Genomic DNA, 13502 nt, shown 5'->3' on the forward strand with positions numbered 1-13502 from the left:
CCCTAGATGCTGTCTAAAGTAGGCCTTGTCCAGTCTGAATCTGGCCCCTAGATGCTGTCTACAGCAGGCCTCGTCCAGTCTGAATCTGGCCTCTAGATGCTGTCTACAGTAGGCCTCGTCCAGTCTGAATCTGGCCTGTAGATACTGTATACGGTAGGCCTCGTCCAGTCTGAATCTGGCCCCTAGATGCTGTCTACAGTAGGCCTCGTCCAGTCTGAATCTGACCTGTAGATACTGTCTACGGTAGGCCTCGTCCAGTCTGAATCTGGCCCCTGGATGCTGTCTACAGTAGGCCTTGTCCAGTCTGAATCTGGCCTGTAGATAATGTCTACGTTAGGCCTCGTCCAGTCTGAATCTGGCCCCTGGATGCTGTCTACAGTAGGCCTCGTCCAGTCTGAATCTGGCCCCTGGATGCTGTCTACAGTAGGCCTCGTCCAGTCTGAATCTGGCCCCTGGATGCTGTCTACAGTAGGCCTCGTCCAGTCTGAATCTGGCCCCTGGATGCTGTCTACAGTAGGCCTCGTCCAGTCTGAATCTGGCCCCTGGATGCCGTCTACAGTAGGCCTTGTCCAGTCTGAATCTGGCCCCTAGATGCTGTCTACAGTAGGCCTCATCCAGTCTGAATCTGGCCCCTGGATGCTGTCTACAGTAGGCCCACTCTTGTCTGCAGGTACTGTGCCAGACTACAAACAGCTAGCTGTGTCCAGCGGAGTGTGAGGAGAGATCCTCCTAGTAATAGGCTTGTCTCATAAATTCAGCCCTAAATGATCTCCCTGGACCTGGTGAGCCGTCAAATTAGAGGATAAGCATACACTCGTTTAGTATCGTCAAATTAAGTATGCATGAAAATATACGGTCCATGTTTGGTCGTAATAGCTTTGGCTCTGCCTTCAAGGCCTGTCAACAAGATTAGCAACTAGAAACCATTGCTAAGTATGTTCACAGCAATATGTTCACAAGAATATGTTGACAGGAATAAATGGGTGTACTACTCTGTCCCTGGACTCTCTCTGCTTGTTCTGCATTCCAGTCTGGTTCTCTAACCTTGTCACATTTCAGTATTTAGTGATATCAATAATGAAAAATGCTTCCCCAGGTTTGTTTTTAAGAGGCAGAGGATGTTTGTTTTTTTGGAGGTGGTGGGGTGGGGGTTAGGAGTCTCAGGCTGTATCCCAAATGCCTATGAGTCCTGGTCAAAAGTTGTGCACTACAAAGGGAAAAGGGTGCAATTTGGGATGTACACTCAAACCCCTTAGCGCCACTCTTTCCCTCCACCCCTCTCTCTCTGTCTCGCTGTCTCTATATCAAACTCAATGTATTAAGTCCGTGGTTGTGATAGACGAAGGGAGATGAATGAGTGAATAGTAATGCAGAAGGTCATGTCCGTGTAGCTGGTGGATAGAGCCATACACCGTAGGCCCCAAACTGTGGACTACGCAGAAGGAAGGGATCAGTCGTCTAGCTGAAAGATATATATTCATCGCCCGGCCCAATCAGCACTTCCAGGCAGGGCCAACGTCTCACTGCGCTGTAATTAGGAAAATTAGACCATGACTCTACACTATTGATTCATGAAAGTATTCTGTTCTTGGTATAGGCTGGAGTGGATCTAAACATGTAGGATCTTAATTTGATCACCCTGTTGCAGGAAATGTAAAATTTGTAGTGTATTTGAGGTTTTAAAATGTTCTGAAGTTTGTAATTCCAACTTTGAATTAAAAAATGTATCAGCCCCTACAAAAATGTTAATTAATTAATTATTTTCCTGCTGTTGCAAACTTACTCAAATATGTTATTTGTTTGGTGTCGATCCAGGTTTAATGAGGTTTGGGTAAGGTTTGCCTCTGTTTGCAACCTCTGGTTATATGCAACAGAAAGTTGAAACAGAAACAGGGTTCTAGATTTGCATTGTAGGAGAGAAACAGAAATGGAACAGAGGGGGAGAACTAACTCATTAATGAGTCTCTGTCACGCAGTTGATTGGCTTCCTCCTCACGTCTGGCTAAATTGGCCATCTGTTGGGGGTTAGCTAAGGGAGGTGTGTGTGTGTGTGTGTGTGTGTGTGTGTGTGTGTGTGTGTGTGTGTTGCCATGATGGGTGATGTGTTTGGGAAGCGCAGTAACAGATTCCCCGGTTACCTAGCACTGGATCCTTGCTGACACCATTAATGATCCTTTGCCTATTGTTTTTCTGTTGATAGAGCTGCTGAGTTACATTACAGAGCACACATTAACACACACACACACACACACCCTCCTGTGCCTGAACGCCTCACCTTACGTCACACAAACATCAGAGAGCAGCTTGCAATGGGCAGCAGAAAAATAGTCCCATTAAAAACTTTTGCTGCAGGTGTTATGGTCATACTAAATTTGTCACATGCGCCGAATACAACCTTACAGTGAAATGCTTAATACAACAGCTGTAGACCTTACAGTGAAATGCTTACTTACAAGCCCTTAACCAACGATGCGGTTAAGAAAATACCTAAAACCAAAAAGTAACAGATATAACAAGAGTAACAAATTATTAAAGAGCAGCAGTAAATAACAATAGCGGGGCTATATACAGGGGGTACTGGTATAGAGTCAATGTGCGGGGGCACCGGGGTCGAGGTAATTGAGGTAATATGTACATGTAGGTAGAGTTATTAAAGTGACTATGCATAGATAATAACAGAGAGTAGCAGCAGCGTAGAAGGGGGGAGGGGTCTTATGGCTTGGGGGTAGAAGCTGTTAAGAAGCATTTTGAACCTCGACTTGGCGCTCCGGTACCTCTTGCCATGCGGTAGCAGAGTGAACAGTCTGTGACTACGGTGGCTAGAGTCTTAGACAATTTTTAGGGCCTTCCTCTGACACCGCCTGGTATAGAGGGCCTGGATGGCAGGAAGCTAGTGCCTTGCGGTCGGAGGCCGAGCTGTTGCCATACCAGGCAGTGATGCAATCCGTCAGGATGCTCTCGTTGGTGCAGCTGTAGAACCTTTTGAGGATCTGAGGACCCATGCCAAATCTTTTCAGTCTCCTGAGGGGAATATGTTTCACGACTTTCTTGGTGTGCTTGGACCATGTTAGTTTGTTGGTGATGTGGACGCCAAGGAACTTGAAGCTCTCAACCTGCTCCACTACAGCCCCGTCGATGAGAATGGGGGCGTGCTCGGTCCTCCTTTTCCTGGGGTCCACAATCATCTCCTTTGTCTTGGACACGTTGAGGGAGAGGTTGTTGTTCTGGCACCACACGGTCAGGTCTCTGACCTCCTCCCTATGGCTTGTTTCGTCGTTGCCTGTGATCAGGCCTACCATTGTCGTGTCATCAGCAAACTTAATGATGGTGTTAGAGTTGTGCCTGGTACAAAGTAGTTTGCTTCATGGGATGCGCTTTGTGATAGCCAAACAAACACTCCCCAACACATACACGCACACACACACGTGCTCCCAAATAAAAGGGGGAGGAGAAGGGGGAGAGAGAGAAATGTCTTTGTTCTTTTGAAACTTTTATGTGTAATGTTTACTGTTCATTTTTATTGTTTATTTCACTTTTGTTTATTATCTATGTCACTTGCTTTGGCAATGTTAACATACAGTTGAAGTCGGAACTTTACATACACAGGTTGGAGTCATTAAAACTTATTTTTCAACCACCACTTCGCAGATTTCTTGTTAACAAACTATAGTTTTGGCAAGTCGGTTAGGACATCTACTTTGCATGACACAAGTCATTTTTCCAACAATTGTTTACAGACAGCTTATTTCACTTATAATTCACTGTATCACAATTCCAGTGGGTCAGACGTTAACACACACTAAGTTGACTGTGCCTTTAAACAGCTTGGGAAATTCCAGAAAATTATGTCATGGCTTTGTATGCTTCTGATAGGCTAATTGACATCATTTGAGTCAATTGGAGGTGTACCTGTGGATGTATTTCAAGGCCTACCTTCAAACTCAGTGCCTCTTTGCTTGACATCATGGAAAAAATAAAAGAAATCAGCCAAGACCTCCGAAAAAAATGGTAGACCTCCACAAGTCTGGTTCATCCTTGGGAGCAATTTCCAAATGAAGGTACCACATTCATCTTTACAAACAATAGTATGCAAGTATAAACACCATGGGACCATGCAGCCGTCATACCGCTCAGGAAGGAGACGCGTTCTGTCTCCTTGAGATGAATGTACTTTGGTGCGAAAAGTGCAAATTAATCCCAGAACAACAGCAAATTATCTTGTGAAGATGCTGGAGGAAAGGGGTACAAAAATATCGATATCCATAGTAAAACGAGTCATATCGACATAACCCAAAAGGAAGCAACATCTCAAGGCATCAGTCAGGAAGTTAACGCTTAGTCGCAAATGGGTCTTCCAAATAGACAATGACCACAAGCACACTTCCAAAGTTGTGGCAAAATGGCTTAAGGACAACAAAGTCAAGATATTGGAGTGGCCATCACAAACCCCTGACCTCAACCCTATAGGAAATTTGTGGGCAGAAGTGAAAAAGTGTGTGTGAGCAAGGAGGCCTACAAACCTGACTCAGTTACACCAGCTTTGTCAGGAGTAGTGGGCCAAAATTCACGCAACCTATTGTGGGAAGCCTGTGGAAGGCTACCCGAAACATTTGATCCAAGTTAAACAATTTAAAGGCAATGCTACCAAATACTAATTGAGTGTACGTAAACTTCTGACCCACTGGGAAAGTGATGAAAGAAATAAAAGCTGAAATAAATAATTCTCTGTACTATTATTCTGACATTTCACATTCTTAAAATAAAGTGGTGATCCTATCTGACCTAAGACAGACTTTTTAGTGGGGTTAAATGTCAGGAATTGTGAAAAACTGGGTTTAAATGTAGTTGGCTAAGGTGTATGTAAACTTCTGACTTCAACTGTATGTTTCCCATGCCAATAAAGCCATTCAATTGAATTAATCGAGGAAGGGGGAGAAGAAGGGGGAAGGGGAAGTCGGGGGGGAGAGGGTGAGGGAAAGAGTTTTTACCCACACTAACTCACATTAAAGACTTTAAAAATGATCATGTATTTATGTTTAGATGAACAAGAGATTTAAAATGAGTAATTAAAGTTACTGAATTTTGCCTATTTTTGGGGGCTAGTGATGGCCGTTGTCGCTCGGTGATATCATTCCGTGGTCCTGTGTGACTCAGTTGATCGAGCATGGTGCTCGCATCACCAGGGTTGTGGGTTTGATTCCCACGGGGGACCAATATGAAAATGTATGCACTCACTATTGTAAGTCGCTCTGGATTAGAGCATCTGCCAAATTACGAAAAATGTAACATGTTTGACTGGTTCGGTCATTCAGTCCATGCCCTTGTCTTAGCTCAGAATAGAGACAAATAGACCTGGTAATGATCATATCAAATGGAATAAGAATTGAATTATTTCTGAGGTTAGCCAGAGGAGAATGTGATGCTACAGAATATTCAAGCCTCACTATCTTCATGCCAATAAATCTGACACAACTGTAATTTATGTGCTTTTAGTTGAGGCATTACCTCACAACAAGATATGTTTATTCTCCTGTCTTGTCAGCTGACTTTGTAGGGCATAAAGGAGTCTTGAATTATGCTTCTTAGATTCAGTCATGCTGCATTTATTGATGGTGTCAATGCACAAATGATATATGAGTTTCAGAGGGAAGATACATGATACCGGTGGTGGTGGAGGTAGGGGACTGTTACCCAACAAGATGAAGGGTTGACTGGGCTGCAGTCTCTGGCAAAGCCAGGGGAGAGTTGGAGAGTTGGGTCTGGGGGGAGCTAGTGGTAGATGGGTAGGAGTTAAGGGCTTTGGTCAGGGAAAAAGTTAGCAGACTTGGTTGGGCAGTGCTTTGCTGTCCCTACCAAAGCACCCCCTTCTAGGGTCCAGCATCCATGTAACGTGTACACTTCCAATAAGTAGTGTACATAATTCTGTTATGATTCTCAGCCCATTAATGAATAGAAAGTGTAGATCCTAGATGTATTCTTCAGTCAGACAGAACACTGTGGGGGTGATATGTTAAAACGGTGACAGATATGTCCACACACAGACAGTGCATCAGTGCCGGGCACAGACCTTTTCAGGGAGCAGGTGCTCAAACTGTATTTTCGTATATAGTGATTGGCTAGTCTAGACTACCTGTGTTGGGTTGTTGATGTTGGGTCTTTCTGCCTTAGCCAACCAGACCCAATATTGATGATGATTTAAATCTGTAGCAGGACTTTTGATTTGTAAAGTAGGTAGCTTGCTTAGGTAGCTTGCTACATGACCGGTAAGCGCATCTCCCAAGCTCAAGCCATGCATGTTTGGATACTGGGTGCACACAATCTCTGTACAGGGTAAGGGTAATGGTGGGGTGGCAAAACCTGATGACTTCACAATGACTTGGTGGGTTCAAAACAACAATGGCAAAGGGCCGGTGGGAGGGCACTCCTTTCTGTGCACGTGCCTGCAGTGCCTCTGAATGTCTAATCTAAAATGAACTCACTGAAAATAAATGGTTTGAAGCTAAACCGTTTTGTTGGCCGAGAGGCTGTTCAAAACTGATTTCTGTCATATGTTCCCTGACTACACTTTTATTGAACTCTGAGAGACTGTGATGGTAATTAAACATTTCCTGTGTTTTCTTTCCATAAATAGTTCATTGTCAGGTTGAACACTCTCTGAAGCATCTTTTCTGAGCACAACATAACAATTGGCAATTAGTGTCTTTCCACTACCAGCTTCTATATGTACGATGTTGAAAGGTTCTATGTACGATGTTGAAAGGTTCTATGTATGATGTTGAAAGGTTCTATGTACGATGTTGAAAGGTTCTATGTACGATGTTGTTAGGTTTCTAATTTTCAGAGTAAAAACTCTACGGACCATATGAAAGCTCAAACCAAGCTTATTCTCCCAGACGATCAATACAGCTGCATTAGACAAAGACATATTCACACAAGCACTGATATTTAACCCTTTCTCCTAGGAGTCTCCTCCTACACATCTGAACAACATCATTCTTTACTAAGTGATACGGGCCATAAACTTTTATTTCTCCCCTAATGTGACCTGACCTGATCTCGACCCCCCCCCCATCACTAATCTATGGCTCTCTCCCCTTATCAATGCCTGCCACATGTGATCGCTTCCCTGCACTCGACACACAGCTGTCATGGTGCCTGGTACCAGACTGTGTCTTTTCTCCTCCCAGAGGATCCCTCCCTGATGACTAACAATAACATATCCTGACATAATGTAAACATTATACATTACCCTCTCTTCCTCAGTGACATGAATAAGTACATTTCATATTCTCAGAATCCAACACTGCGTTCTGTGCTGGCAAATATACCCAGAGGACAGGAATAAACCTGTCAGGGGTTGGTGGTTCAACACATGCTGAGAGGAATGCTAAAACACAAGAGGCTTTGTTTGGACAGCTTGTCTGGATGGATAGAGAGGAACAGACATCAAATATCTGCCTGCTTGCTTCACAGTCACTGGTGATCTAAATTACATCAGCTCATATCATGGTGTATGGCTGTAAACTGTCACCAGTTGTAACCCACGGACTGCTACATTCTCCTGTCACCATGTCTGCTTCCTTTTAATGCATGGTGACATGGAAGCATATAAGTCTATCTGAGACATGTTTACACAGTTGTGTTTGGAAGCATGCCATGTTAAGCCATTTCTGAAGCATACCAAATTAGGCCAGGTTATACGAGTTGTTGTTTGGTTTTGTTGTTGTTTCAAACAATAGTTTGATTGTTTCTGTCTGTGTGCTCCAGGTTTACTAACTCGGTCTCTGTCTCTCCCCAGGTTTGCAGACTCTATCCGGGGCATGCTGAAGCTCATCCTGGTCCTGATGATGGCTGGGGCTTCCCTGGCCTCCACCTGGTTCACACTCACTTGTCTAACCAGGCTCACACACCTACCCTCCACTGCAGGTAGGCCTGGTAGAGCATGGTTTCCATGTCAGGAAGTGAGCATTTTACATGTAGGCAGTGCAACTGGCGTACACCCAGCATCCTAGAGCCACAATGGATACTTCAATATCAGACTTGTCCTTTAGATTCAAGAAGGAACACATGGACTTAGTATAGTAAGTAGCCATTGGCTTGTGCTAGTCAGAAAGGCTCACAGGAGCAGGAGTGAGGTAGCTGTTTCTGTAGTGAGGCAGCTTCACGTACGGTACCAGTCAAAAGTTTGGACACACCTACTCATTCAAGGGTTTTTCTTTATTTTCACTATTTTCTACATTGTAGAATCATAGTGAAGACATTGCAACTCTGAAATAACACATATGGAATCATGTAGTAACCATAAGTGTTAAACAAATCAAAATGGGCAGAGAGGAGCGGCTGCGTCAACAACCCAACACAGGTAGTCTAGACTAGCCAATCACTATATACTAAAATACAGTTTCAGAACCTGCCCCCTGAAAGGTCTATGCCCGGCCCTGATGCACTGTCTGTGTGTGGATCACATCTGTCACTGTTTTCACATATTTATTTATTTTATTTAACCAGGTAGGCAAGTTAAGAACGAGTTCTCATTTACAATTGCGAGCTGGCCAAGATAAAGCAAAGCAGTTCGACACATACAACAACACAGAGTTACACATGGAGTAAAACAAACATACAGTCAATAATACAGTAGAAAAATAAGTCTATATACAATGTGAACAAATGAGGTGAGAAGGGAGGTAAAGGCAAAAAAGGACATGGTGGCAAATTAAATAAAATATAGCAAGTAAAACACTGGAATGGTAGATTTGCAGTGGAAGAATGTGCAAAGTAGAGAGAGAAATAATGGGGTGCAAAGGAGCAAAATAAATAAATAAATTCAGTAGGGAAAGAGGTAGTTGTTTGGGCTAAATTATAGATGGGCTATGTACAGGTGCAGTAATCTGTGAGCTGCTCTGACAGCTGGTGCTTAAAGCTAGTGAGGGAGATAAGTGTTTCCAGTTTCAGAGATTGTTGTAGTTCGTTCCAGTCATTGGCAGCAGAGAACTGGAAGGAGAGGCGGCCAAAGGAAGAATTGGTTTTGGGGGTGACCAGAGATATACCTGCTGGAGCGCGTGCTACAGGTGGGTGCTGCTATGGTGACCAGCGAGCTAAGGGGGGACTTTACCTAGCAGGGTCTTGTAGATGACCTGGAGCCAGTGGGTTTGGTGACGAGTATGAAGCGAGGGCCAGCCAACGAGAGTGTACAGGTCGCAGTGGTGGGTAGTATATGGGGCTTTGGTGACAAAACGGATGGCCCTGTGATAGACTGCATCCAATTTGTTAAGTAGAGTGTTGGAGGCTATTTTGTAAATGACATCGCCGAAGTCGAGGATCGGTAGGATGATCAGTTTTACAAGGGTATGTTTGGCAGCATGAGTGAAGGATGCTTTGTTGCGAAATAAAGCCAATTCTAGATTTAACTTTGGATTGGAGATGTTTGATGTGAGTCTGGAAGGAGAGTTTACAGTCTAACCAGACACCTAGGTATTTGTAGTTGTCCACATATTCTAAGTCAGAACCGTCCAGAGTAGTGATGTTGGACAGGCGGGCAGGTGCAGGCAGCGATCGGTTGAAGAGCATGCATTTAGTTTTACTTTATATCACCCCCACAGTGTTCTGTCTGACTGAAGAATACATCTAGGATCTACTTTCTATTCATTAATGGACCGAGAAGCATAAGAGTGTTATGTACAGTACCAGTCAAAGGTTTGGACACACCTACTCAACCCAGGGTTTTTCTTTATTTCTTTGTCTACATTGTAGAATAATAGTGAAGACGCTTCAGGTCCCAAAGTAGTCTCTGTTTCAGAAGAGGTGTTATGTTAGGGCCTGGTCTGGCTCTGTCATATGGCTGTGAGCTACACTAGTTAATTTAGTAGACAAGATCAGCTTATAATTCTGTGGCATTATTTTATATATATATATATATATATATATATATATATATAATTTATTTATGAAGAATACAATTGAACCTAGCTGAATAAAATAGAAAGGATATTTTCTCCAAACAATTTGAGGGAGTGTGCTATTCTGTGTTGAGTGGTTAACATATAAACAGGTCCTCCTATATGATTATTTTAGTTATTTACGTAACTTTAGTTGTGATACAAATGTTGGACTATATGTTTCGATTTCTAATAGATTATATGGCTGCAAGATGCGACTCTAATGACCATTTGAAAATAGTTGCATGAAATGCATGAGCTCTGCTTTGTTTTTTACACAGGCTGTACACTCTCCATCAGTCTCTCACTCACAGCTTGACAAGCACTTGATAATGCCACAAATTTCCCAGCGGCAAATATATAACTCACAAGTGACAGGCTAATATTGTCACCCATCAGACTACTCTTGATTTAATCTGGTCTTTACATAAATAAATGTCATCTATGCACTTAAGCGAATAGCGAATAGAGGATGCCTTTCCCATGGTTATTTTTCATGCCAGACAGGTAGGCTATACTCCTGTTGTTAAGAGAAGCAATGTGCTTAATATTAGGAAGGTTGAGAAATATACAGTGGGGGAAAAAAGTTTTTAGTCAGCCACCAATTGCGCAAGTTCTCCCACTTAAAAATATGAGAGAGGCCTGTAATTTTCATCATAGGTACACTTCAACTATGACAGACAAAATGACATCACATTGTAGGATTTTTAATGAATTTATTTGCAAATTATGGTGGAAAATAAGTATTTGGTCACCTACAAATAAGCAAGATTTCTGGCTCTCACAGACCTGTAACTTTTTATTTAAGAGGCTACTCTGTCCTCCACTCGTTACCTGTATTAATGGCACTTGTTTGAACTTGTTAACAGTATAAAAGACACCTGTCCACAACCTCAAACAGTCACACTCCAAACTCCACTATGGCCAAGACCAAAGAGCTGTCAAAGGACACCAGAAACAAAATTGTAGACCTGCACCAGGCTGGGAAGACTGAATCTGCAATAGGTCGGCAGCTTGGTTTGAAGAAATCAACAGTGGGAGCAATTATTAGGAAATGGAAGACATACAAGACCACTGATAATCTCCCTCGATATGGGGCTCCACGCAAGATCTCACCCCGTGGGGTCAAAATGATCACAAGAACGGTGAGCAAAAATCCCAGAACCACACGGCGGGACCTAGTGAATGACCTGCAGAGAGCTGGGACCAAAGTAACAAAGCCTACCATCAGTAACACACTACGCCGCCAGGGTCTCAAATCCTGCAGTGCCAGACGTGTCCCCCTGCTTAAGCCAGTACATGTCCAGGCCAGTCTGAAGTTTGCTAGAGAGCATTTGGATGATCCAGAAGAAGATTGGGAGAATGTCATATGGTCAGATGAAACCAAAATATAACTTTTTGGTAAAAAGTAAACTCGTCGTGTTTGGAGGACAAATAATGCTGAGTTGCATCCAAAGAACACCATACCTACTGTGAAGCATGGGGTGGAAACATCATGCTTTGGGGCTGTTTTTCTGCAAAGGGACCAGGACGACTGATCCGTGTAAAGGAAAGAATGAATGGGGCCATGTATCGTGGGATTTTGAGTGAAAACCTCCTTCCATCAGCAAGGGCATTGAAGATGAAACGTGGCTGGGTATTTCAGCATGACAATGATCCCAAACACACCACCCGGGCAACGAAGGAGTGGCTTCGTAAGAAGCATTTCAAGGTCCTGGAGTGGCTCCAGATCTCCAGATCTCAACCCCATAGAAAATCTTTGGAGGGAGTTGAAAGTCCGTGTTGCCCAGCAACAGCCCCAAAACATCACTGCTCTAGAGGAGATCTGTATGGAGGAATGGGCCAAAATACCAGCAACAGTGTGTGAAAACCTTGTGAAGACTTACAGAAAATGTTTGACCTCTGTCATTGCCAACAAAGGGTATATAACAAAGTATTGAGATAAACTTTTGTTATTGACCAAATACTTATTTTCCACAATAATTTGCAAATAAATTAATTAAAAATCCTACAATGTGATTTTCTGGATTTTTTTCTTCTAATTTTGTCTGTCATAGTTGAAGTGTACCTATGATGAAAATTACAGGCCTCTCATCTTTTTAAGTGGGAGAACTTGCACAATTGGTGGCTGACTAAATACTTTTTTGCCCCACTGTATATATATAGTACTATGGAAAGCTGGTGGGATCCTCTTCTTTTTAAGAGGTCATCACTCTGTTTTCTCACGCAATTGTATAGCCTATAGAAATGTTGCGCAACATGAGCTCATGGGTTCTCATGAAGTGTTTGATTAGAGTTTCGAGACATTTGCATTGATGTCAGAGTGATTAGAGGGACAATAGAGTGCTGAGTACCAGGCAGTTAGCATGTTTGGTAGGCTACTAATGACGATCTGCAGCATCAGAGCTTGGTGAAGCCTAATTACCGTGATTAAACGGTCACATCGATTTTGACTGCCACTATGACTCGTCTCTGCCGGTGTGGCGGTAATACGGTCAACGTAATAGCCCTAAGAAAAGAGGACTAAAATATTATCATGTCGCAGCGCCATACTTCCTCTAATAAAGAGGACTAAAATATTATCATGGAGCAGCGCCTTACTTCCTCTAATAACGAGGACTAAAATATCATAGAGCAGCGCCATACGTCCTTTAATAAAGAGGACTAAAATATTATCATGGAGCAGCGCCATACTTCCTCTAATAAAGAGGACTAAAATATCATAGAGCAGCGCCATACTTCCTCTAATAAAGAGGACTAAAATATCATAGAGCAGCGCCATACTTCCTTTAATAAAGAGGACTAAAATATCATAGAGCAGCGCCATACTTCCTTTAATAAAGAGGACTAAAATATCATAGAGCAGCGCCATACTTCCTCTAATAAAGAGGACTAAAATATCATAGAGCAGCGCCATACTTCCTTTAATAAAGAGGACTAAAATATCATAGAGCAGCGCCATACTTCCTCTAATAAAGAGGACTAAAATATCATAGAGCAGCGCCATACTTCCTCTAATAAAGAGGACTAAAATATCATAGAGCAGCGCCATACTTCCTCTAATAAAGAGGACTCAAATATTATCATGGAGCAGCGCCATACTTCCTCTAATAAAGAGGACTAAAATATTATCATGGAGCAGCGCCATACTTCCTCTAATAAAGAGGACTAAAATATCATGGAGCAGTGCCATACTTCCTCTAATAAAGAGGACTAAAATATCATAAAGCAGCGCCATACTTCCTCTAATAAAGAGGACTAAAATATCATAGAGCAGCGCCATACTTCCTCTAATAAAGAGGACTAAAATATCATGGAGCAGCGCCATACTTCCTCTAATAAAGAGGACTAAAATATCATAGAGCAGCGCCATACTTCCTTTAATAAAGAGGACTAAAATATCATAGAGCAGCGCCATACTAACTCTAATAAAGAGGACTCAAATGTTATCATGGAGCAGCGCCATACTTCCTCTAATAAAGAGGACTAAAATATCATAGAGCAGCGCCATACTTCCTTTAATAAAGAGGACTAAAATATCATAGAGCAGCGCCTTACTTCCTCTAA

General features: G+C 42.7%; 1 protein-coding gene across 3 annotated transcripts in view; it reads left to right on the forward strand.

The window, feature by feature from the left end:
- The window catches only part of LOC110501805 (solute carrier family 49 member 4), an 81952-nt gene that overhangs the window by 48603 nt on the left and 19847 nt on the right, over positions 1-13502 (forward strand). For all 3 annotated transcript variants that reach the window (XM_021579640.3, XM_090216087.1, XM_090216086.1), the window contains one exon: positions 7799-7926. In XM_021579640.3, coding sequence (XP_021435315.1) covers positions 7799-7926 — 128 coding nt within the window. The remainder of the gene's footprint in view (positions 1-7798; positions 7927-13502) is intronic.

This window comes from Oncorhynchus mykiss, chromosome 22 (assembly GCF_057628025.1).
Source record: "Oncorhynchus mykiss isolate SJ-2025 chromosome 22, ASM5762802v1, whole genome shotgun sequence".
Taxonomy (NCBI): domain Eukaryota; kingdom Metazoa; phylum Chordata; class Actinopteri; order Salmoniformes; family Salmonidae; genus Oncorhynchus; species Oncorhynchus mykiss.